At 46.1% G+C, this 25,645-nt stretch overlaps 1 protein-coding gene across 2 annotated transcripts in view; it reads right to left on the minus strand.

Moving 5' to 3' along the window:
- LOC8053997 overlaps positions 1-25,645 on the minus strand; it is a 67,897-nt gene that overhangs the window by 18,203 nt on the left and 24,049 nt on the right. For both annotated transcript variants that reach the window (XM_040211913.3, XM_040501512.2), the window contains 12 exons: positions 23,542-23,650; positions 18,631-18,785; positions 17,102-17,300; positions 14,181-14,289; positions 12,614-12,781; positions 11,762-11,931; positions 10,581-10,861; positions 10,032-10,086; positions 7,930-8,062; positions 7,165-7,315; positions 1,988-2,079; positions 51-137 (listed from right to left, as the gene is read on the minus strand). In XM_040211913.3, the coding sequence (XP_040067847.1) occupies positions 51-137; positions 1,988-2,079; positions 7,165-7,315; positions 7,930-8,062; positions 10,032-10,086; positions 10,581-10,861; positions 11,762-11,931; positions 12,614-12,781; positions 14,181-14,289; positions 17,102-17,300; positions 18,631-18,785; positions 23,542-23,650 (1,709 nt within the window). The remainder of the gene's footprint in view (positions 1-50; positions 138-1,987; positions 2,080-7,164; positions 7,316-7,929; positions 8,063-10,031; positions 10,087-10,580; positions 10,862-11,761; positions 11,932-12,613; positions 12,782-14,180; positions 14,290-17,101; positions 17,301-18,630; positions 18,786-23,541; positions 23,651-25,645) is intronic.

Raw genomic sequence — 25,645 nt, forward strand, 5'->3', positions numbered from 1 at the left:
GCACCAATGATTGCGGTGTGCAATCACGGCTGTGATTTGTGGCCACTCACCAGACAGACCTCACGGGGGTTGCATAGCTCGCACAGGTAGTTCTCAATGTCGCCGTTCACCCCCATGCAATCACAGTGCTGCCACACCTGCAAAAGGGAGCCAAAATGTCGGAAACAAGCCAAGGCCCAGAGAGCTCTAATAATGAGTCTTTCGTTAGGGGCATGGTTTTACCCGGTCAACATCCCAGACATCCCAGACATCAACACCCACCTAGCTGTGTTTAGAGATTTGTGTTTGTGCTTTGTCCCTCTTGTTTCCCTTCCCCAGGGATTGTTTTCGTCACCCCAGACAGATTTTATCAGGATCGAAATAAGCCCAATTTGTACCCAAAAGATTGTGTGTATTCCAGCTTTTTATACCACTTTCTTTCTAAAAAAGAAGAGCTTAAAAAAAATGTAAGTGGTGAGATATGACACATAGGATATAAAATAAACTTCCCCACAAAAAAAAAAAAAAAAGATTTACTGCAGTATTTCTGTTGCGAGACTTGTTCTAATATTGTGCTGAAGTCACTCTTGTTTTCCAGTCATGATTGCATTTTTGTTATTTATTATATTTTTGTATTTTACGTACTCCCCCCACCCTCTATGTAAAACCTTCCCCCAGAGGGCTTTTAGGTGTATTTTGAATAAATAAATAAACATATATTTTTCGGGTGGGGGGGGTGGGGTGGGGTTGGGGGGTGGGGGTATTTTTTGTGATATGTGTCCTATTCGAGCACATATAAAAAAAAAGTTTCTTGGGAGTTCAGCATTTCTTTAAGTAGCCATGTGCAAATAGTGGACTCTGAGTTTGAAGTGAATTACGGTTTTGACTGAATATTTTGAACCAAATATAGAATAGTTTCTCAGTCTTTCACTACCATGCTTAAACGAAAATTCAGCCAAACTCGTAAAGGTTGTTCCCTACCTTACACTTGTCCACTTCTAAGCTCGGTTAATTTGAATATAACCATATGAACTGTGGCACGTGAATGACAGACTTGTCACAGCTGTACTAATTGACTGGACTCATAAATATGCAAATATTCGTCCTTCTATTTCAATTTTGACAACAACAACAAAAAAAATACACGCACGAATGGTGAATGCAGGTTGACAAGATATCACTGCCTAACACAGGGGTTCTCAAACTGGGTTCCGAAGAACACAGAGGTTCCACGAGCTGGTCTCATGGGTTCCGCGAACACCCATATTGCAATCCCCCCCCCCCCCCCCCTTCCCACGCCGCAGGCTGCGCGGCAGGACCATGCAAAGCGCCTTCATCTCACTTTGTACTGACATCGCAATTGATATGGTAGGGATATATGGGAACCAACACAAGCAAAATTGCCTACAATTGTGCATCTATTGCTTCTCGGTCGACAAATATGGAGGGGGGGGGGGGGTGTTCTGCGGCAGTTTTTGAGACTTCCTGGGGTTCCGTGAGATTAAAATGTTTGAGAACCCCTGGCCTAACATATTCCCTTGCATAATTGCGGTGGGTTAGCCCCAATGAGTGCGCTTCTCACCAAGCACCCATGCACTGTGGGGAAGCAACACCTGAGAAGCCCGCGAGTACCGCTTCTCTGCAGTGCACAGGTGCTCAGTGAGAAGCACACTCAACGGGGCTAACCTGCCGCGATCAACGCTTCAAAAAGTATGAATAATGCAGTTCACCTCGAAGCGAATATCGAATAGCCTATTATTTGAAACTACTATTCGAAAATTCAAATATTCGTGCAGCACTGCCTTTAAAACACTGAAACACCGTCTACTCCATTTCTTTGAATGAATTTCAGGTTATTGTTGTGACAACCAAGGGAAACCACCACAGGTAGAAAACACCAGCTTCCGAGTTTCGTAAACCGTACGACCCGAAAAAGAAGGGAGCACTCTGTGAACAAATGGCGACCAAAAGAGGGGAAAGAGAAAAGGAAAAGGAAAGGGAGGCTTACAAAGCACTTCTCGCACTGTATCATAAGTCCTTCGTCCTTGAAGATGTTGCACACGCACCGAATCACCTCCTCGTCTTCCTCCGCTGGTTTTTCTGCGCGGGAAGAAAATGAGCACGAGGGCGCTCCTTACCATGCTAGGGCTCGGTCGGATGGCAAGAGCAACACCTTTCATTCGATTTGTGCAAGATACAACGCAGATTCAAGCTTCATTCAACATTTCCTATACTCAATCTCAATCACAGTTTCTATATTAGATGCACATAAATCATTTCCTATACTTGACAAGTACAACATGTTTTCCATAAACCTTTTCACCCTTTGTCGCATGGGCGCTGCCATCTTGGAATCATGTGACGCGGCCGCCATGAAGCGGCTTCAACTCGTCGCTCCTCTCTCCCCTCCACGCCCTGGCTAAGGCGTTGTATTCGTGTTTTTCGACACATTTGACTGCAACTTTTTGCCTTGCTTTTTGAGGTGTCATCTGATATTTATTTTTACTATACACAACTGCATGCCATCATAATGTGCACAACTTCTGCAATTATTTTAGAACAGATCATGACTATTTTCACTGTTGGCGTACCCAATACATGAGGAAAGGAATCAGCGTTTGCACTGGTGCACACTGAGTATGTAGACGACTCTAAGACACAAGAGGGTTGAGAGGCCAATTATTTAGGGCAGCGCAAATTTCCTTAAGTGATAGTGGCTAAGTGATAGTAGTGCGCAAATTTCCTTAAGTGATAGTGGCTAAGTGATAGTAGTGCAATAAGAAGTGCAAGGTAAATTTATGATCACAGATTATGATCTTAAAGAAAAAGGCGAATATAGTCAACGCAAGGAGTCACAATACAAGGAATACCCAAATAAATTACAGGAAGATTTATTGTTGAATTCTTAGGGAATGCGTTAGCATGACCCTTAGAAAAGCCACACACGTTGCCCTTTAAAGGGTAACTGCAAAGAAAAAAAAGTTTTTTTTTTAAATAGCCTAATTGGGACAAGCATGTCAAAAAACAATTTTTCCGCGAGAAAAAACATTTTTTACAGCAATATTTATTGCGTGAGACTCATTTTAGTTTGCGGCTATTTCGTCTGTTTTAAATCGCGCGCCACGAAGTTGTGATTATGTGACGTCAATCCCAAAAGGTTCTCATTGGCTAAGAGTTTGATTGACAGCTTAGATCCGGTTGTTAAACCTTTGTTATATGTTGCAATTTCATTTTGAGCGGCATATTTTTACGTTTAAAGAATAACCCAAGTGATGAGAGTTATTATTCTTTACAAAAGGTTTACAAGACGGGCACTTCCGTTTGGATTCATACAAACAAAAGCTTCGCCATTCTTTCATGGCCGCCGAAGTCTCTGCTCCCGCCTGTCTTGCCTACCTCGACCAATTGTTTCGCCGAAGTTATCAATGTTTCGTCGTTTCGTGCTGACCCAGGTGCTTGAGTGAGACTTCTTGAAGTGAAGTAGTGTGTGTTTAGCAGCTGTCGCAGGTGTTAGTGATAGGCAGCGACGCGGGGTTTTGGCTTTCATAGCGCGGTTCTGTCGTTTTCCTCTTTGCTTGCTTAGCATGCTTTTTTTTTTTTGTGTGTGTTTCTTTTGCTTGTTTGCACGTGCAAATGCTGACTTTTTGGAGATGTCAGATGTGTGATCCCGACAATGAGCCTTCCAGCAGCGATGTCGCCCCGAAAGGAATGCTATTTGGCTGGAGGCAATCGGGCGTTCGCGTAGCGACCAACGTGTCTAGTTACATTCTCGTCATATCGCTCTGGAGGCCGTCGAGATTCGCCCCGTGTGCACCTAACGTCCGCGACTAGACAGACAATAAAAAAGCACTATGTCCACTACAAAAAAATGGTCTCAGTTCATGCATCTGTAGGCAGGTACGAAATCGTGCCCAAATTTATTCACACCGCACGATGCAACACGTCGCTGTACAAACGCAGTCCAACACGAAGCATAAAAACGGCAGATTTAGGACAACAATTCGGAGTCCATTGTTCAATTAAAACACTTGAAAACGGCCGCAGCTTTTTACTCACGGCATGCGTCGGGAAACTTCCACATTTTGAAACACAACGAGGCAGATTTACTTTTAAAAACGCTCCCAGCGTCCTCCCGGACCAGTTTGACTGGATCAGCTGACGACGACGGGACTTAACTGGTTGAACGTCAACCCCACAACAACCAATTTGCGCTCCGTGTTAGCACCGCATTACACACACCACGAACGTTTCAGCTCTGTCGCATCGCCGTGTTGCACCAAACAGAACGAGATCGCCGAAACCAACGCAGCGCTGTCGTGAACCTTGGCTTGTGGTTGCGCACTCGTGGATTCTGTGACTCCCTTCGCTTTCAAAGCGCGCACGACGATTACGAACGATACTTTCCGTCTTCCGGGAACATCACAGGGGCACTTCTCCGGTGACGTCTTCGCTACATATGCTCGCAAACCGCGTCAAACCAAAACAATACCGCGGTACCGCGGCCTGGCGTAGTTACCAGATCTTGCCGGAAGTCGAGACGCTGCGTCGTTCAACTCCGCAACGCAAGGAGAGTGAGGGGCGGGGCGTACTCCTCTTCCGCGGGGGTCGAAAGAGCGGGAGTTTCAAATGTGGAGAGGTTCTGACTCTACTAAATTACGTCCTGTGGCGTAAATATTGATACAAAAAATCATTTTTTTCGCGGAACGTTTGTTTTGTGACATGCTTGTCCCAATTAGGCTGTTTAAAAAAAAACTTTTTTTTCTTTGCAGTTACCCTTTAAGAAACGTTAACGCTAACTTTTTCGCTTTTCAGAGTTTCCGGCTTAAGCAGCGTCAGCGTAATCGCGCGGTGCATTATGGGGCATTTCCCATAATGACGTCACACGTGACGCCACGACGAAGGTCACAACCTTCACAGTGTAGGTCACGACCTTCACGAGGGACGTCACGAGGGTCACAAGTGACGTCACGAGGGAGGAGGAGGGGAAGAGGAGAGGATACACAGGAGAAGGAGGGGCATACCCTCCTCTTTGTACCCTCCCCTCTTCAAGAGCTGCGCTCTAATTCGACATTACAGGGAATTGTAAACGTCTCATTTTTTTCTTTTGGCTTTCTCTCTTGCTTCCTTTATTTTATGCTACCTCTTTTTTGCCTCATTAGCGTTTCCCAAGGTTCATGCTAACGAGTTCCCCAAGAATCCACCAATGGATCTTCCTGCCATTTTTTTTCGCCCCTTCTTTGTACTCTGCCTGTCAGAGTATGTCGACGTCCTTGGGTACAGACATCCATATCACTCGTGGAAAGAACTACATCCATACCACTCGTGGAAGGAACCGCATTCATCGTTTTAATTACACACACACATCACAGCCCACGCACTGCTACTATAGAAACCCGGAGCTTAGAACTGCCGATGGCAGAGTGGCAATTGAGCACTCCCGCACCCCACCCTACCACGGCGCAACACCTCCTAGATAACAAAGCCCTAGTGCTGAATGAGATGGCGTCATCAGAGAAGGCCAACTCTGGGCACAGACTGGACACGACAATTGCGTCAAGGTTCAGCTCAAACTTAACTCGAAACCGAGCGCTGACGCAGCACTTGTTTCCAATCTGTGTCCAGCACTGGCCTTCTGTGATTAAGCCCTCTCATTCACCATTATGGCTGTTATCTAGTTGTTGCGTGGCCCCTCCTCCTCTCTGGCTCCCCAAAAGCTGTGCGCGTGACATAGCCGGAAACGAAAGGGCTCCTTTAGACAAACACCCGGCGGTGTCTGTCAGTTTGTCAGCGCCGGGGAGAGAGGGAGAGGTTCACTCATACTCACGTCAGCACTTCGGACAAATGGGAGCATCGCACGCAACAACCGACAAACGAGAGACACCGCCGAGTTTTCGTCAAAACGAGCATTCTAATGCTAATGCATTAAAATAAGAAAAAAAGAATATTGTTCAAAGAAGAGAGGGCTATAGCTGTAGCTGTGCGTAGTAACATTAACTTTTCTGTACATCCACTACTTATTTACTCTATTCCACACAACACAGCCTTGTGGTCACTAAGTATGTGGGAAAGGGAACACACTGCACACACGAGTCCCTGCCCAAAGCTAAGTCGGGACAGGTATTGTTAGGAGTGAGGGGTTGCCCTACATCTACCGTAAAATCGTGTAAGGGCGCCCTCCCCTGAGAGATTGCCCATTCCGTTTTTCTGGCTAAATATCTGTAACATAAAAATTCCGAAACATCGCCCACCCCCCCGATTCGCGTTGGACGTCAAGCGGCCTCCGACGGGAATTGTGCATCAACGGCGCGATCGGCGGTATCGGTGCGTCCGAGAAGCGAGTTCATAGCCGGTTCCCGCGTTGTTGTCTGCGATCTGCGCGCAATATCGGTTCGCGTAACACGCTAGTTGTTCCTGCGTGTATATTGCATTTGAAATGCGAATCTGCTGCGTTCGCGATTTGCGGCATCCGTTCCCGTGTTTGTAGCGGATTCCCGTGTTTTTGTCTGCGATCTGGGTGCGCAATATAGATTTTTAGCTGTAACACGCGCGAGTTGTTCCTGCGTGTATATTGCATCGTGAAATGTGATTCTGTTGCGTCTGCGATCTGCGGTATTTGTTTCTGTGACATGAGAGTTTGTAGCGTATTCCCGTGTTTTTGTCCGCGATCTCTGTTTCCGTGACAGGCAAGATCGTAATGGGTTCCCGCGTCTTTATTGCACCATGAAACTTGGATCTGCTGCGTCCGCAATCTGCGGTATCCGTTCCCGTGAGACGCAAGTTCTCAGCGGGTTTCCGCGAGTCCTTCGCACCGTGAAACGCGAATCTGCTGCGTCGGCTACTTGCGGTATCCTTTCCCGTGACACAGGAGTTTGTAGCGAATTCCCGCGTGTTTATCGCATCGTGAAACGGGAATTTTCCGTGTCCGCGATCTGCAGTGTCAGTTCCCGCGTCACGTGGTTCGTAGCGGGTAACAGACGTTAACCGAGTTCAACGGTGAGGAATGTTAGAGGCGTTCACCGCCTACCGTAGAAGACGCCACCTGGCAAGAGCCAAGTGCACGCATTTTGCTCGACATCAGGGGCGGTGCACATGCGAGCGCACATTGAGCAGAGTTTTCCGCCCAGCACAACGCCGACGCCGTGAATGCAGCTGGGAAGTCCCCATAGAAAGAAGGCGTCTGCTCACCATTGGTAGACGAGTAAGTGGTGAAGTGTGAGGGCACAGGCTCCCCGAGGATGTCCTCTAGGATGGGCACCACCAAATACTTGGCCTCCTCGTAGCACCGCCTCAGCTTCCCCAGCGAGCTCACCAGGTCCACATTCTCCTTGTGGTAAAGCTGCGACGGGAAGAAACAGTTTTCTAGTCAATCACCCGAGCGGGCATGCAGGGTTTCTAGTTTTTGATCACTCTATCACTAAACACCAGGTCTACATTGTCCTTATGATACAAGTACAGTTTGAAAAGGCACTACCTCCACATTCTCTTTATGGTACAACTGCTGTAAAAAAAACACCAGGACCACATTCTCATGGTACGTGGGCGCGGGTGTCCACGTAAACAGAGTATCAAGTTCGCTTTTGGAACGTGGAATTGATGCAGATGCACCAAGACCACTCACTTATGTAAACCCTTCTCTGGTGCAACCGATCCAAATAAATAGTTTTTATGTCTCGTACATTTTCTACCACAATGTAATGTTCGGTTTTTTAGGATGCTTTGAGATCATAGTTATGACCGTAAATAGACTCTCGCAATAAGTGGTTTGGCGCACCTTAAAAACCCAGGGTGCAGCGAGGCTCGAGCCCCACATTATCGCCTTGCGGCCCACGACGCCGCAACATTAGCCAGCAAGAACACCTAAGAAAGGGTCGTGCGGCGAGAAGAGGGGAAGCAATAAAGTAATGCCCCGCACTTAAGGTGGCGTCAATGACTCCCAATGCGGAGACGTACCTCAGCGTTGTCAAACAGGAGGTTGAAGTCTGCCGCGAAGGTCTCCAGGTCCTTGTACTCCCCGGTGATGATGTTCTTCTCGATCGTGTTCAAGTCGATCGGGGTGTGGATCTTCTCAAAGTAGTCCGGGCACCTGAGCGGCACAAGCGCGGACTTCATGTTACCGCACCGTCTCCGCAAAAACCAAACGGCCTTGCAGTCGTGGCTACCAGTGGCCAAAGGAGGCTTCTTTTGCAAATTTTCTTTGTTCCAAATTGGCAGAAAGAAAATTTTGCAAATTTTCTTTCTGCCGATTTTAGGTGTCTGTCGACCCCTTCTGGATCGGCAGAAGTGATGGGGGACCCCATCTACAAGGGTGGAGGGGGGGGGGGGGGGGGGGATTGAAGGATTGCAATGACAAAAGGGTAAGTGAAGAAAACTTAATGCCTGCAAACCAGCTTAGCAGCCCTGAAATAGGTATAATAAACCCTAACTTGCTCAGAACACAAGGTTTCGTATATTTAGCTTTGTGAGCCAGCCAGTATCACTAAGAAAAACAAGAAAAGTTTTGGTGCTCGGCTCGACCGATGGACTCAGGCTCTGGAGACCCTGAAGGGTCCGCGGACATCCATCCGAGAACCGCCTCCCTAGAGGAAGACAAACTACCCAAAGGGAAGACGCTGCACCATTTACAAAATTACTCGCAAAAGCATAACTGAGCACTACCGTAAAATCTTTTACGAAAATCCCCACCCGAGACGTCGCCCGTCACATTCTTCCGGCTAAATATCCATAAGCTTAAAATTCCGAAGCATTGCCCACCCCCGATTCCAGCTAAACATCACACTACGTTCAACAGGAATCGCGCCAACTGCTTGATCGGCGAAACCGGTACGCGAGTTTATTGCATTGTGCAACCCAAGTCTGCCGTGTCGCCCTCGATATAGGTTCCTGCGACATGTGAGTTCAGAGCGGGCTCCCACATATTTGTCGCACTGTGGAACGTGATTCTGCTGCGTTTGAGATCTGGAGTATCAATTCCTGTGATGCACGTGTTTGTAGCAAGTTCCAGCGTGTTTATCATACTGTGGAACAGGAATGTGTCTGCGATATCAGTTCCTGCGCCACGTGATTGACAGCGGGTGCCATGGTGTTTCTTGGTAATTTTTTATAAACTTTTGCTTTCTCATTTCTAAAGATTCCCCACCCAATATCTTTTGCCATTATCTCTTCAAAATAGGTGGGCATTCGTACGGGATTTTACGGTACTATAACGTGATAAAGGAGTTGGTGCATGACGGTAAAATATAAAAACAGTGCATAAAAGACACACACGGATGAAAGAAGTGAACGGGACTGACTTGCAACTGAACAATAAATGTTCGGATGAGAGCCAGCACTTGTCTTGTTTACATCCTTAATCGGTCCCATGCTTTTTGTGCGCTGTTTTATATTTTATAATTGGGCACTACTAGTGTGCTACTCGTATTGCAAGCCTTATTTCCGCACTATGAAGATAGTCTGTAGACACCTCAGTTCATGATAGCTTGGAGTTAACTAATAAGCTATCATGAACTGAGGCAACTACAGTTAATACTGCAAGTTCTGTGCAGTGCCATCAAAGGCACAAGCACAAGGCCTGTAGTTTCGCTGGGCTACTACGGCATATGGATCCCCAAGTGGCGCTTTCAGATCCCGGCCAAAATGCCCGCAACCTGACAGAGGCTTTTTGTGGAAACTTTGCCACGTAACCAAGATTTCCGCTGCATGTCAAAATATCTCCACGTGGTCGAAATTAATCGTCACTCCCTCGCTGCGGCGTGCCAGATGCCCCTCAACAATTCGGCGCGTGAAACCCCCCAAATCTGACTGCGACTTTCTGACTTTGCTGGGCTAGTTACGGGGGTTTCAGCCAGACAACAATGTGCAAATGCATCGATGGAGACCCGCACAAAAAGGAAAATACTCTACAAAACCACAAGCTTGTGCGCCCCCGACTCCTACAGCTGAGCATGCTACTCAATGCACAAAACTCTCGAGACGAACACAATTTTCGACATGCAAGCAACTCCCACATTGCAAGCAACTCTTGAGATGCAAAGTAAGAAAGAGGTACCACTTACTTGCGCTTGGATGGGAGATTCACAAACGGTGTGGACAGGACCTTCCCATTGTCGTCTGCAGCACATGCAAGAGACAACATACTGTGGGTTCAACTCAAGAATCCAGTAATGCCATTTTCAGCTCTCTCTCTCTATCTCTCCGCATTATGAGCCAAATATGCGGCACTGGCAGCGGCGATGCTTTCGCCGCTCCACCCCGGCGGCTCCCGCCGGCTCCGCCCATTGACCAAACTCTTTCAATACACGGCTCTGCTCTCGTCGTAACACATTTTATGAGGTTTCAAGGAAGACAGTCCTAAAAAGTCGCACGTGAACAAGCCTTTGATGTCACGGTGTCACGCTATGTCATGGTATCACGCCTGCACGATGTCGCACGATATGACAGTCTCACAACATAAAGTGAACACCGTCTGCCACGGGAGGATGCAAGTCCGCCAAACCAGTGCCCCCCTTCGACAAGGCTACATCCCAGCACGTACGCGCCAAGAGCCGGCCCTCTAAGACAGTCCTTTAGAAGTTTGTTGACGCAGAGGATCGCACAGAACCCACCCTTGCAGGCGAGCACGGAGCTGCAGATGTCCCTGAAGACCTGGGCCAGCCGGGCGGTGCGTGCCAGCTGGGTGTTCTCCTGGGCCCGTGCCAGCTGGCGGGTGCGCACCGAGCGGGAGGTGTTGAGGGCCGTGAACTGGGTGCGGAAGGCCTCCCCCTCCTCTTCCTCCCCCGGCGGCTGCGGGTGCTGCGCCGGCGGGCTCGGCCCGGCCTGGTGCTGGCAGTGCTTGCTGCTCCCAGACGCCAGCTCCGAGCAGGCCCCGCCCGGGGGCTGCCCCCCGCTGGGTTTGAAAGGGAGATCAATAAGCGACGTGCCCTTCTTCATGCCCCTAGACAACTCTTTAATGTCTGCGAAAAGCGATTTAAACGACTGCTCCTTAAATTGTGCATTCCATGCATTATAGGACTCTGAAGGTAAAGGCCATTGGTACTTTTTTAACTCAAAATATGTTATATCACCCAATTTCTATGAGGAAACCGTCATGATGACCCGTCACAAAGTCCCATTATAAAGTTTCGTCACAGAGACCTGTTACGAAAAACAGTCACGACGGACTAAGATGTAACGCGACATTAGGACATCACTATGACATTACCTTGATGTTATGAATCATCACGACATCACAATGACAACATCGTCATGCTATGGGGACGACGTCACAATGACATCGCTTGTGATGTCACGAAGTAACGGTGCTGTCGTGATGTAACAATTACGTCATCAAGCCACCACTGTGACGTTACATGATGTTGACACGTCATCACAGTATCTCATGACATCATTGTGACATTACATGACACCACAATGTCATCTTCAGAATGCGTGACACCATGCCATGTGACACCGTGGCATCATGTGAAACAATGACGAAAGTCATGAGCCGACGGGACGCCATGTGACATGCTGACGTTACATGACTCTATGACATCACATAACATTATGATGTCACTTGATATAATGAGTTTGCATGATGTCACAAGGTCACTTGACGTCATATCATGTGACAACGTGGCTTCACATTACACCGTGACTTCGTATGCCAGTCATGTGACCTTACGACGTCACGTGACGTTACACGCACATTGCGCCCGTCTCATTCACAACACATAGCGCCCCCTGGTCTTTGTCAGTACGTTGAGCTAGCATAATTCTTGTTGGACCCGACGACTGGGCAACTCACCGGTCCCTGAGGGGCTTGGGGGGCGAGCGCTTTGCACGGTCGTAGTTGCGCAACAGGAAGCAGCGGTGCTTCTGGACGAAGCAGCGCTGCTGGTGGGAGAGCGGCTTCAGCTGCAACGGGCCCAGCCGGGCGGACGACGAGGCCACCGTCGTCACCCCTTCCGGCTTGCCCTGTAACCGTCAAAAGGGCACCCCTCAGCACCCCGAGCTCTCGCCAGACCCCTCCGTGGCCGTGTTCCAAAACTTACTCCATCTCGCTCCCGAGCAACGGTTTCGTACCTTGCCGTTTAAAAACCTATTGGCTGGCAGCGTCACTCCATCCGTTATCACACGACATGACCCAAGGAAGTAACTCGGATCTAGACGAGCAACATTTGGAACGCGGCTCGTACGTCGACAAAGACCTGTCTTTTTCCCCGGACTTTCCCAGATATACGACCTACGAAGGCCAAACTGCCAAGAAAAAAACGTTTGCGGTGCCAAAATCGCGAGCTGACGACTGGCAACTCAGGGCTGGCCCCAACCTATTTTCCTGGGACAAGTGCGACGACGACGACGAACTCAAGATAGTGAACAAGAATTGCCCTCTAGTAGAGGCTAAATCAAGTTTTGAGACCGTGTGAAGTGTGGCGTGATACATGCACGGAAAGTATTGGAGGCCAACAACCTGGACGTGTTGACACGCGACGTCAACATGTAGACGTTGCTCATTGACGTACGTTGTGTGTCAACGCACGATAAGCTTCTTCGCCCGAATCCACGCATTCTCCGTGTAGTCGCAGCGAAGAAGAGGTCGGGGAAGACGGTGAGGCGACGCTTCGAAAGGAAGCGAAGGCGGACGGGGAAGGCTCACGTCTCTGCGGTGGCGCAGTCTCTCCCGCTGACGCTTGCGCACGGAGCGGCTGGAGGTGCCCTTGGCCCCTTCCTTGGCCTTGTCCTTCTCCTTGGCCTGGCCGTTCAGCCGCTGCGACTTGCCCCCGATGAAGCCCCGGCACTGGTCGCTGCCGCACTTGCACTCTTGCTGCAGGGGGAAGCAACGTGCCGACCGGTGAGGCACGTTCAAAACATTTCTTAACCCTGCCAACTCTAATCTGCAGAATTCAGTTTCTCAAACCCGTCGGACACATCCGCGGCATACCACATGATTGCCTGTATGAGCTGTATCCCCCATGTTTAAACCAAAATATTAAAAAATATATTTAAAAAATTATTTGCGCATTAGTCGCGCCACCCTTTTTTCCAAAGCGTGTCGACCGCTTCCGCAGTGAAGCACGCGCTCCGCGTATTCGCAATCTTTACTCCGCCATGCATACGCCTCTGCTCGCGCCTTTTGCCGTGTTTTTGTGTGCAGACAAGAAAGAGTATGGGATAAAAGCCTGGGAAATTTGTACTCCTCATGGTTTTCTATCGTCCGCGGTCATCTTGCACCCACATTGTCATAGCTGCTGGGAAATCTGACACTCAGGTTTCCGAACGTTCCCGCTAGGCTTCGCGATTGTTTCATTTTGCCGAGTTAATTCATGCGAGCCCCACAACCTGAGAGCAGTGGGCAAGCACCATTTTCAAACTGTCACTTGTGCCTCGAAGTGCGGTAGACGTGCGACGGGTTGTCAATACGATGTCGACAAGACCTGCATAAGGTGCTAGACGAAGCGCGCGATCCGAGGCAGGCTCACTGGTACGCTGCAGCCGCTGAACGTCGGCTTGGAAATGGACATCGAGGTTAAGTTCTACGAAATAAATGGTCAACACAAACTTTGAAAAGGCACTTACTGGACAGCTCGAAAGAGCAACTCTGGCAACTGTCGACGCTGGTCAGACCCTAGCGCCGAGGATACCGCAGGTTACAACGATTGTGACCGAAATAAAGGTATTCGAGGCCACTGCTTGCGATCGCAAATGCATCAGTTTTTTTATGCACATCCAATACTATTTTGTTTTCATACGTCGTATATGGGCAGCACAGAAAAAATGAGTCCCGAAATTTGAAAAAAATAGTGTGGCCCTTATGCACATTTATACGGTATTCCCTAACCCTGCATTAACTTTAGATGTCCAAGAATTATGAGTACATTTCCCGTACTATCAAACCGTATCACATCCCTAGAACTTGACGTCACTTGGCTAAACAGAAACAACGTACCCAATGCTATATAAAAGTACACACTGTTTGATTGCTTGATTCGGGCATTAGCTTTTGTCTTTAAAATCTCGCGTTGTTCCTTGCCTCGTAGAGGTACCGACGTATAGTCAAATTGCATAAAAGCAGCTTTTTTATTTTTTTTTTCCACATTTTTGTTAATGATGGTGGAAACAAACAGTGTTGCAATGTGTGTTACAGTCAATGGCTTCCAACGTTGCTCGGACACCACTCCCAGACCGAGACGGGAGGGCGGTAAGACTTGGCGGAGGACGCATACCTGTCGCTCGTTGTTGAAGTTGTGGAAGTTGTAGTCGTAGCAGATCTCAGTGTTGGCAGGGATGTCCTTGAGCGAGAACAGCCCCACCCGGTACACCCCGTTTACCGACCTGCAGGGGACAAAAACCTTCTTAAGCGGGTACGAGGGGCTTGAAATACCCCAAAATTACAGTCACATATTTTTCAAGTCGCATATTTTAAATCTTTACAGCCCAGAGTATCTCTCCCCCAAAACATGAATGCACAATTCCACCTCCAGCTACTATAAAACCAGCAAGTTCCGAGTCACCGGGAGCTGGATTTAAAGTATACGAGACACTTTGAAAGTGATTTTATTAGCTTTGCCTTTTTTCGTCAAGTGCCATAGTCTTACAGGGATTTTGAGAACGTTCTCGTGAATGAATTTCAGAAAACTATGCATCATTGTTTTCTACGATCACTGAACTGCATTCTAAAATTTTACAACTTGCCCCATAGATAGAACGTAGATAGAAAGTAATTAGCTGCAACTTAAAGGGAAGCTGAAACACTTCTTGAAAAAAACGAGTTAGAGGTGAATTCTGGCGTATTTTTATCCCGTGAATCTGAATATCACTTTTGTTTTCCCTGGAGATGCAACTAAAAGCGAGAAAAAGCGAAAAAACATTCGACCAGTCGTGACGTCATACTAGGATCTTCGGACCGCCAAGCGCGTGTCGCTCGTGTGGGCAGCGCGTGCAACGGCAAGCTTGCCAGGTATATTTCCCGCACTGACACCAGTCGTGACGTCTCTTTCTGACCTTTCTGAAAATAGCAAGAGTGCGCGTGCATAGCTTTGATAGGCGCTGAAGATGCGCGAGAGCAGAGATTCCGAAAGCTCCTAGTGTGACGTCACGCCCCGGGAAGGAGGGGCTTCGGCGGTACTTTAAAAATTAATTTCTGAAGCCTCCGTGCACCAAATTGAAAAATAATCTTGATATTCCTGATCCTGGAGGTAGAATGAAGGCCATTGAAATGTTTTTTCTCAAATAGAGAACCGCTTCAGTTTCCCTTTAAGGTATTTATCATCCCATTTACTACTTGTCTGCAACTGTGGTTTATTCATAATCAGTAACATCCCTTCATAAATATTCTATTAGCTTTAAGATATATGGTGGACACTTGTAAATCACTGTGTGAAGTTAAAAGAAGAGGTTTCTATTGAGAAATTACCCCAACAACCCATAAGAAATGGCCTAATTAGAATTATATTGTGCCATATTTTTTGTTCGAGAAAAGGTACCTTAAAGCTGGCATCAGATTCAAAACCAGCCTTACAAATTACATCTTTATACTGTATTTGAGTGAGATACAGTAATAAATAAGAAAAACATAATAACCCTCCTCCCCACTTAGCCTTTTGAGTGTTTTTTTTCCCCCCATATGTCGAACAGAAATTTTGGTCTCCTGCAGAAAAACTGTAGCGTGCTTTATGAAGTTGTTTATCGAGGGCACTCTGATCTATAGGCTCAGAGTTGATCAATGTCTGGATGCCTCCAACCCAGGATATTTTTCTCCAATTAAATTTTTCTAGGCGGGACTACGCAAAGGTGCACCTCGGCCTCACACCCCGGGGTTCCTCTTTCCGAGTGGCCTTAACCGACATTTTTTTAATTAAGAACTGTGACTTTCTTGTTTAGTTCATAAGTAAATTAGTTTATTACTAATTTCTAGACCTCGGCGTTCACCATAAAGCGCTAGGTTCAGCGACGTAGATTCGACTTTCTGGAACAACGAAGGAAAGAACCGAGACAGAACTCCCCCAAACAAAAACCTCCCTTGCGTCGTCAACGGGTGTTATTGCGAGACAAAACATTGACCTGTAAGTAAAAATAAAATCGCCAGCCCAGTTGGGTGATGTTGGGGGCAAATCGAAACTGAAACCCGCACGGGAGAACGACCGAGTATACTCGGGCGCGGCACTCGAAAAGCTAAGGGCTCTCCAAACGGGACATGTTTTCTGCTGTGCACATCTTAAAAAAGTGTGCACGCTTCTCAGAAATGGTAACTTGCAGCGTGCTCGTACGTTTTCGGAGGGGATGCCACCAATCGTGCAAACAGCTCGGCTCGCCTTCTCGCTTCGTGTGCTCCCCCTTCTCGTTTTCAGAGGGTTGGGGACTGACAACAACAGCAAAGGTTTTGACGACAGCCAGCAGAGCATCGAAATGGCTACGTCCTGCCCTACGTTTTGAACACGCTCCAAGGCTCTGCCCCAAGATGCTAGCAAAGGGCGACTTGCTTTCTTACATACTGTAAAATACCGCAAAAGTTTTTATCGTTAACATTTCCCGAACCTTGGAATTCTGAAAATTACACATTAAGCGCCCGCTCCCTCCAAAGCGCCGGCATCAGCCGAAAATGTTCGCCTCGTCGTGGCGGCCACAAGACCGCCAGCGGCGACACCTGGGATATCATGCGAAAACAAATCTGCTTTCTCTGATTTCGTTCACCAAGGTCTTTATTGGCCAGCATCTTGGATTTTACTAATTTGACCAGACAAGTGCCCATGTCTAAATTAACCCAGTTTCCAGTAGAAGTGGGGTGGGCACGTCCCCGGTATTATCTTACGATACATGTTCTATCAAGGAACTTAAAAAAAAATTTTACTGGTGAGTTCAGCGTCCTTCATAGGCCTGTACCAAGTTATGAACACCTCGGCCGGGATTATCCGTAAGTTGGCGTTTTGCCTTGCGGCAAATCACATGTCTACAGAAAGGCTACAAACAGCCTACAAATGGGCTACAGACAAACTATAGAGATGCTACAGATGGCCTATGATAGTCTACGGACAAGCTACGCACGGCCTACATGCAGGCTACGGACGATCTACAAACAGACTACTGACCCGCTGCAGACGACCCCGATAACGCACCGGGGTGAGGGGGGCAAAGAAAGGCCACCCACCACTTCTGCATCTCGCAGTTGGGGTCGCAGGCGTGGTTGACGAAGCGGCCCTCCCCGGCCATCCGGTACCCGTCGATGACCATTCCGGAGTCCAGATTCAGGCAGTAGTGGTGCTCGTCGTTGCGGTAGCGCTCCGCCATCCGGTGGCGGAACTCCTGCTCGCTCACAATCTCCCCGACGTACTCTAGGATGAACTCCCCTGCGGGAAAAAAAGGAGAGCAGCCCGCTCAGCCCAGAGCTCCCACAGGGGCGCCAAAAGGGTGCGCAGGAGTGGGGAAGCAACCGACCTGGTCGAAAGCTTCCTCAAGGGCGACAAAAAGGCGTAGACGGGATGAGTGTTTTTTACGCAGAATACAACCACTTGATCGGCGGAGGCAGAGTAAAGACGTAAAGCATCACCTTTGAGATATCGTGAAAACAAGACCTTGGAACGCATGTGGCGTTTATACCAGCAAAAAAACACCTGTCGGCAAGAAAGTAAATAATGTCTTTTGAGCGACAAGTTTTTCTTCGCTGAAACAACTGCTACGGGCACCCACGTCAGTCCTTGTTTTGACGATAAGAGGCTTGGCTCGACGTTGGCTCATGAAGAAATTTTGTCTTCCTCCATTATTTTCTGATTAAGGTAACACCATGTTCTCAAATTTTTGTGTTCCGCCACAACCACTATTTTTTTTTATTTATTTATTTAGGTATTTGTATTTTTTCAGTGCTCCTAAACAGCCCGGGGGCCTACATAAGGGTGCACCGTTTACCCATACATGCAGTGTTTCATAAAGGGCAGGCACAAAAAATGCATGCATATTATGAAGAAATGAAAATGTGATATATAAATTTAAAAGAAAAAATTGCATGAACTTAGAGATAACAATTTTTGCTTTTAAAGCTCAAGAAGGTAAGGCGAGGGAAAGGAAGGCTGCAGATGGAATGCTGGAGGGAGAGGGGGAAACATCCACCTGTCTCTAACATTCTGTCTGCTTCCTCCTCCCCGGCCTTCCTTTTCCTTGCCCTACCTTCTGGAGTTGCAATGGACTATAGTGGTCAAGCACTTGCATTCCCTTTGGACCGCGCGTTCTTGCGATTTGTTATCACAAGAAAACACTAGGGAACAACACAATGGCACACTGGCGCCATCCATGAGGTGACCCCGGAACTGTATTCCACCAGAGCGAAGGTTCTGCGGCATTCGCGAGACCAAACGTACGTACCGTCTACAAGAAATGGTCGTTCATAACAACGTTATGAACGACCATTTGGCTCGAAAACAAAGTTTTTCGAGCCAAGAAAGAAAGAAAGGTGCTCGCAAAAAATTGGGAATATACGGAAATTACAAGTGTTCCACGGCTACCCTACAGATGGTGCCGGTCTGTTCTCTCGTCGTAAGAGATTCTAAGTACGAACCAGCCTTTGTGTTCTCATGGAGTTTCAGCTTTCTGGTACGCGCAGTTTATTTACGCAGGCGCCAGAACAGGGTCGTTGCTTCACAAACACTCGGCATAATGAGCACTAAAAGGGGGAGGCGGACCGACCTGACTTGATGGCTTCGCGCGTGCGTATGCCCCATCCCCGGTTGCGCGTCATGAAGCGCTCCAGGCCGGGGCTCCAGTCGTGCTTCTGGATCTTCTGGTTGCTGCACTGGTCCCCGCACGGGCACAGCGCGGGGGAGCACTCCACGTACATCATCCTGCGTCGTGGGACGGGAGACGTGAAAAAGAATTCTGCGCCGGAGGTGTTAACAGAGCCTTTTCGGGATCCCCCAAGTCGGTTCCAAAACCACACTTAAAACTTAATGGGTTTGTTTTGTCCTTGTTAGCCGGGAGTTTCTCTCGAAAGAGTTGCTCTTAACCGTAGCTTTTACGGTAGAACCTCTTCCGCTTACTGGCCAATGTACAACTTCGGCCTTCTGCGTGGAAGATAATCTCGTTAGCCTCTCCAAAACTACGAGGGGAGTCATGTTGGGACAAGTGGAAATGTGGAGAGGATATGGGAAAAGAGGAAGCAAGAAAAAACGAAAAGCGCCAAGTGCACGTCGGCTTTCATGACTCACTGAAGGAAGAGTGAGTACGCAGGAGAGTTGGTGAAAAGTTTGAGGCTCCTTACCACGGGAGACACATAAAAAAAAGTTTCTGGTTTTAGTTACGTTATGAGATCAACTCTCAGATAATAAGGAACAAATTCGACCCACTTAGCTCTTGACAGAGTTCACCCGTTGTCAGGAGTTCCATTATGGGACCTGGACTGAAAATGGGTGATTTCCACTGAAAGCTAAGCGGGTTCAATTTGTTTATTATTATCCCAGAGTTTACCTTATAACAAAACTAAAACCAGACTTTTTTTATGTGCCTTCTGTGCAGTCTTGGGTAGTAACGCGTTACTGTAATTTCGTTACTTTTTTGGTAACTTGTAACTGTAACGAGTTACTTTTTAAAAATGTAACTTGTAACTGTAGTTCTATTACTTTTTTTGAGGTAACGATGAAAGTAACGACGTTACTTTTGTCGTTACTTTCCAGTTTTTTATGAATAGTATATCACTGAACGAGTACAATTTAGCCATTTTTTGCGCTTTCCAAATTGTCTGTTTCGACATTTCGAGCGTCAAGTTATTTTTTGCACAGACTTGTGAATGTCTGTGCAAAAACAGACGTACAGAACGTAGTGAAGCCAAACTGGCTTCACTACGTCTACAATTCTGCATTAAAAAACTACACCAGGAGCATAAAACAAGCCAAGAATAAATTCTTTTTTAATGACTTACTGTCCATTTTGAGGAGTAACCCGAGAAAGTTTTGGAATCTGGTTTCACCGAAGAACAACAACTCTGCCATCCAACTACGTACCGACAACGGCGATCCCATTCCAGAGAGAGACATTGCTACAGTGTTTAACGAATATTTTTCTTCCATTTTTACTAACGAGTGTTTGAACACTGTTCCCAGCCTCCCCGAGCAACCTTACGAAACCATGCCTCCAATCAGTGTAAGCGCAGCCGGTATTCAAGACCTCATTGCCAAATTAAAACTCTCATCGTCCGCCGGTTCCGACAACATCAATTCCAAAATTCTAAAAAATACTACCAGTATCTCAAGTGAGTTCTTAAAATTAATATTTGACCAGTCACTATCTGAAAGCTCCCTCCCTTCTGACTGGAAGGTTGGCAGGATCGTCCCAGTTTTCAAACTGGGAAGTCGCTGTTTGGTTTCAAACTATCGTCCTATATCTTTAACTTCAATCGCATCTAAACTTCTTGAGCATATACTATATTCGCAAATTATGAGTCACCTAACAACTAATAAATTTTTTTTCAAAAAGCAGCATGGATTTAGAAAGGGATTCTCCTGTGAGACGCAGCTTTGCGACTTCATCCATGACCTACATACTAATCTCGAGTGTCGGGCTCAGACTGACGCCATCTTTCTGGATTTTTCGAAAGCTTTTGATCATGTTCCCCATCAACGACTACTATCCAAACTGGCTTCACTACGTCTTGACCCGCTAATCTTCTCATGGATACGTGACTTTCTTTCTTACCGCGTGCAATACACCGTTACTAATTACCATGAGTCTGCCCTAACAAACGTTTCATCTGGTGTTCCTCAAGGGTCCGTACTGGGTCCCCTACTTTTTTTAATATTCATAAATGACCTTCCGGCCACCATTTTATCTAATATTCGCCTGTTTGCAGATGACTGTGTCGTATATAACAAAGTAACAAGTTTGCATGACAACATTCAACTTCAAGATGATTTAGTAAAAATTAATAAATGGTGCGAACAGTGGCTGATGCCATTAAACAAATCTAAATGTAAACTAATCTGTTTCACTAGAAAAAAACTGTTTTGTCCTACCAATATTACTTGGGCTCCGATTTAATTGAGACCGTTCCTTCGTACAAATATCTTGGTGTAAAATTAACATCAGACCATTCATGGAATAATCACATTGAAGCCATCTCCGCAGACACCTCCAGGACCCTGGGAGTACTCCGACGTAACCTTCGACCTGCTCCACCAACTGTCCGCAAACTGGCCTACGACACACTTATCCGACCTAAATTAGAATATGCTGCCTCCATCTGGAACCCCCATCAAGGCTACCTTATCAATCATCTGGAAGCAATTCAAAACAGGGCCACTCGTTTCATCCTCTCCACGTACGATAACTCCATCAGTGTCTCTTCCCTAAAAAGTCAACTCAACCTTTCTTCTTTGCAGCTTCGTAGGAACATCTCTCAGCTCTGCCTCCTTCACAAAATTTATTATGACTGTCTTGAACTTAAAACAGCATTATTATCACCTCCCGATCGAACATCATCTCGCCTCAACAATGACTGTACCATCAAAAGGATCTCTGGCTCAACAAACGCTTTCAACCGATCTTTTCTCCCACAAGCTATCAAAGACTGGAACAGCCTCCCATCCTCCATCGTCACCATCGTAGAACCAAACGCCTTTAAATCAAGTCTTCAATCGCACTTTTTATGTTGTTAACTGTTTACCAACCTTTTCCTGAATGTATTATTTTTTGTCTGTTTTTCCAATGTATAATATGAATGATCCCCCCCTTATGTAATGCCCTCACGGGCCCTTAAGGTTCAATAAATGAAATGAAATACGTTCTTTCTCGCCAGTCACGACCCAAATATAGCCAGAAGTAGATTTGGAGAAAAAAAGTGTAGTTATCTTTAGCACGCGCTTGTAGTTTGTGACTGAACAACATCTTAGTATCTTGAAGAACTATCTCTTTTGCGGTCTTTCTTTTTTCTGCGCAAACGCTTTTAATCGGGCGAATCAAACGTGAAACAACAATACACGCGGAGGGCACTGCGAATGTTTCGTATTTTGATTAGCGCCACCACTCCGCGCTGCGCATGTTTCGTATTTTCATTTGCGCCACTAATTTGGTGTATCATCAACAGTCGAGGCAAAATTTACTGCTGTTTGCGCAGAGTTTGTTTCTGGTTTGCCGGGTACAAACTGAAATATGTCCAGGAACTCTCTGAACCCAGAGCAACCGTCAACGAGCCAGCAATGTGCTAGTGCTACCAAGGATATGAATGTTGATAAAAACAAAGAAGAACTACCATGGCCGGCGTACAGAGAGTATTTTGCTGTGGTGGAGGTGGTTACTAACAACTAGACCGCAGAAAACGGCACTCTAGCTGTTGCCTCAACGCCTACCCGGCAATCAAAAACCTTTCCGGCGAAACAATACGGCAATCCCATCCAGCGCGTTAGACGAGCGCCTGTTCAACAGGGGCAGGGACGTGTTCGTTATCAAAGGGAAAATTTCAGACACTAATTTCGAGAAGCAACGGCTGCTAAGTTACGATATGAAGTAAAAAGCACACTTTTTAATTTTATGCAAATAAACTTGGTGAAAAGCGTTTTCTAGTTTTTCGTAATTTTTTTTTTTGTGTTATAGAAAAGTAACTGAAAAGTAACGTCGTTACTTTTTAAAAGTAGCTGTAACTGTAATGAGTTACTTTCTTGTTGCGGTAACTGTAACGGTAACTTCGCTACTTTTTTCTGCAAGTAACTGTAACTGTAACGAATTACTTTTTAAAAGTAACTTACCCAAGACTGCTTCTGTGGTGAGTAGCCTCAAACTTTACAGTTCTCGTAATAGAACCCCCGACGATAGAAGTCGATTCGCAAAAGATTATACCGGAATCTAGCAACTCTTTGAAGAGGAACCTCTGGGTAACCGCAACAAATTAAACCATTTCACAGTTCCTACCATAATTTTCAATATACAAGTTGCATACTTTTTTTACAAACTTCCGTCGATGCATTTTATGAGACAGTGCGAGATATGTGCATTTTCTTTCATGAGCAAGAACCTCGACTGCGCAAATTTGCCAAAAGGGGGGTCATATTTCTCGTTTGGTTTATTGGCTAGAATGTTGAAACCGGCTCCCGCTTCCGCACATACAGCGACCACAATACACATGCGTGCTTATCGATGCAAATTCACCGTGCTGATTGTAAAAATATATAAGTGCAGCTTATCTTTTAACTTTTTTGTGAAATGGCCATTTACTATAAGGCTTACAGACCATAAAATGTGACAGCTTTCAGCAGGATTCAAGAGTGAGGAATTCCCGACAAGAGGATCCAATTTGAAAGGAGCAGACGGTTTCTCTTAGGTGGTTTCCATTAAAACCTCTGAACAATGCTTTTCGGACGACAGGAACAAACTGAACCCCTTTCTGGTTGGTTTCTTGCAGGGTGCCGACAAAAGGAACTGCCGGTAAGGGGAAACCAACCGGAAAGTTCCCTTCAGGTTTTTAAATGGATTCTACCGCGACATTTTACGGATGCTTCTTCGAAAAACCTACCCCCTGCTAAAAAGCCTGATGGCCCCAATGTGGGTTTCTTTGAAAACTATTTAAACATCTACAGAACTCCGCCCATTCGTTGTTGTTGAGCCCGTACCAACCTGTTGAGGCAGTCGGTTCCGCAGCCTTTCTCGGCTTTTGACTTGGGACGGCCGCAGTTACAGCTCTGGACCTCATACTTCGACACCGGCTTCACGTCCACATACACGTCTGCCACAGAAGAAAAAAAACTGCCATTATACGATTGGAAGGCAATGAAACACAGACTAAAAAGTTTATTTTCCTGCACAAACATAAAAAAATATATATATATATATTTTTTTTAATTAAGCAAATCAGATTTATCTCATTTAAATCACCATAGCTAGAAAGTAGTGACTCTTTTTGGTCTATCAATCTGTATGATCACTGATAACAATGTGAAAGGAAGAATTACTGTGGACTGAAAGTAGTTTAACAACATTTCATTGATGCCATACTAGAACAAAAACAGCTTGATTTTTTTTTTTTTTTAGTTAGCTAAAGAGCTTCATTTTGTTCTTATTTCAAGTTCTGGTTTGCTTGGAATGGGACATTACTTTTTTAGTTTTTGTTCATTTCTTTTCATTTCTGACTTGCTTGCAACAAAACATTAGATAACTGACGAACGAAGTGCAAAGTGTATCGAACATTTGGCCTAGATTGTTCATGCATCGGACACGACGCTCGAAGTAAGTGTAAACACGAATCTTCTAGGAGTATAAAGCAACGTTCCCTCTCGGCCATGCACGCGGAAGTATGGTTGCGTCTCTTTAATATGGACAACACCGTCTCCCCAAAAGTTGTCCATGATGCGAGTTATTTGTAATAATGGGACATGACTGTATACTAATTATGCGCATTTTTGGAACACTTTGCTATGTGTACTTAAAATATCTTTGCAGTTTACTGATAGCTAGGGTTCGGAGTTTTCGGTTTAAACCGATAAAAACCGATAAAAGTACGCCGAATCCATTTTCGGAAATTCTGTTTTAACCGAAAAAAATCAGTTTTTAGGTTTGGCACTTTTTTTTTTAACCGATAAAAGTATGTCGCGTCCATTTTCTAAAATTCACTTTTAACCGGAAAAGGTCACTTTGACCTTCCAGTCGTATCGCAGAGCCGTGGCGAAAAAGTGGAACGACAGTGTCTATCGAAACGTGTCCAAATGTATGGGATACACGGGTGCCATCGCGACGTTTTGGTTTAATGAGCGCATCATCGATCGGAACGTGAAGTCCGAGATGCCCCATAACTTCGCCATGTACGAGCGTGTTTTCAAACTCGTTCTAAGGAGGACTGACTTGATGCAAGCTCTGAATGCTGTGTTGAGCTTCACAAAGTCGCACAGTCTCTCTTTTGGCAGTCACAATGGGTTGATTGGCCGATTTTGGCTCAGGCAGCGCTTCATCTCCTCAGCCTGCCAGTGTACAGTATTAGTGTTGAGAGGGCATTCTCGAACCTTAGGGCCATATTAACAGGAGAGAAAGAGTGCGGATCAACGAGGAGAACCTGGGAACGTACATGTGGGTGTAATATAATAAGATAAAGTTATCCTGATGTACATAAGGTGAAGTCGCATGTTTTTTGGGCATAGGCTTCATATCTGACTTGTTTGTGCTTCTCGGGTTTTTTCTTGTTTCTTTTACAGTTACGCACATTTGCCGAATAAAGTGTCCATTTCTTTTTCAATGTACCTGTGCCATTATTTTTTGAGTGATCACAAATGTCAGAGCTACAAGGATCATAGGATCCGGTGTCCGTCAGTGTTTATTTTATATTCACCGAAAAAAGCCGATAAACTTTTGTGGGCATAAATATACACCGAAAAAAACTGAAAATTAAAGTTTAAAATAAACACCGAAAAAAGTACGCCGAATTTGGAAAAAATAGAAACCGAAAACGCAGATGCCTACTGATAGCACATTAACCACACATTTTTAGTATAGACATCTTAGTTGCCAGACTGGGTCGACGTGTCAACCACAGCGCTAATGCACAAAGTACATCAAAAGTATGCTCTAACGCACTTTATTTTTGCAGGCTTAATATTCTGCGACTTTGGGAAAGTATGGGCCTTGGGAATATTTTGCGGGCAAAACATTTCGCGATTTGAAGTGAAATGCTACGTATCCATTACCGTGAAGCGATACATTCACAAGACCAATCCTTCGCAATATTTTTGAA

Source organism: Ixodes scapularis, unplaced genomic scaffold (genome assembly GCF_016920785.2).
Source record: "Ixodes scapularis isolate PalLabHiFi unplaced genomic scaffold, ASM1692078v2 PGA_scaffold11__112_contigs__length_91849675, whole genome shotgun sequence".
In the NCBI taxonomy this organism is placed as follows: domain Eukaryota; kingdom Metazoa; phylum Arthropoda; class Arachnida; order Ixodida; family Ixodidae; genus Ixodes; species Ixodes scapularis.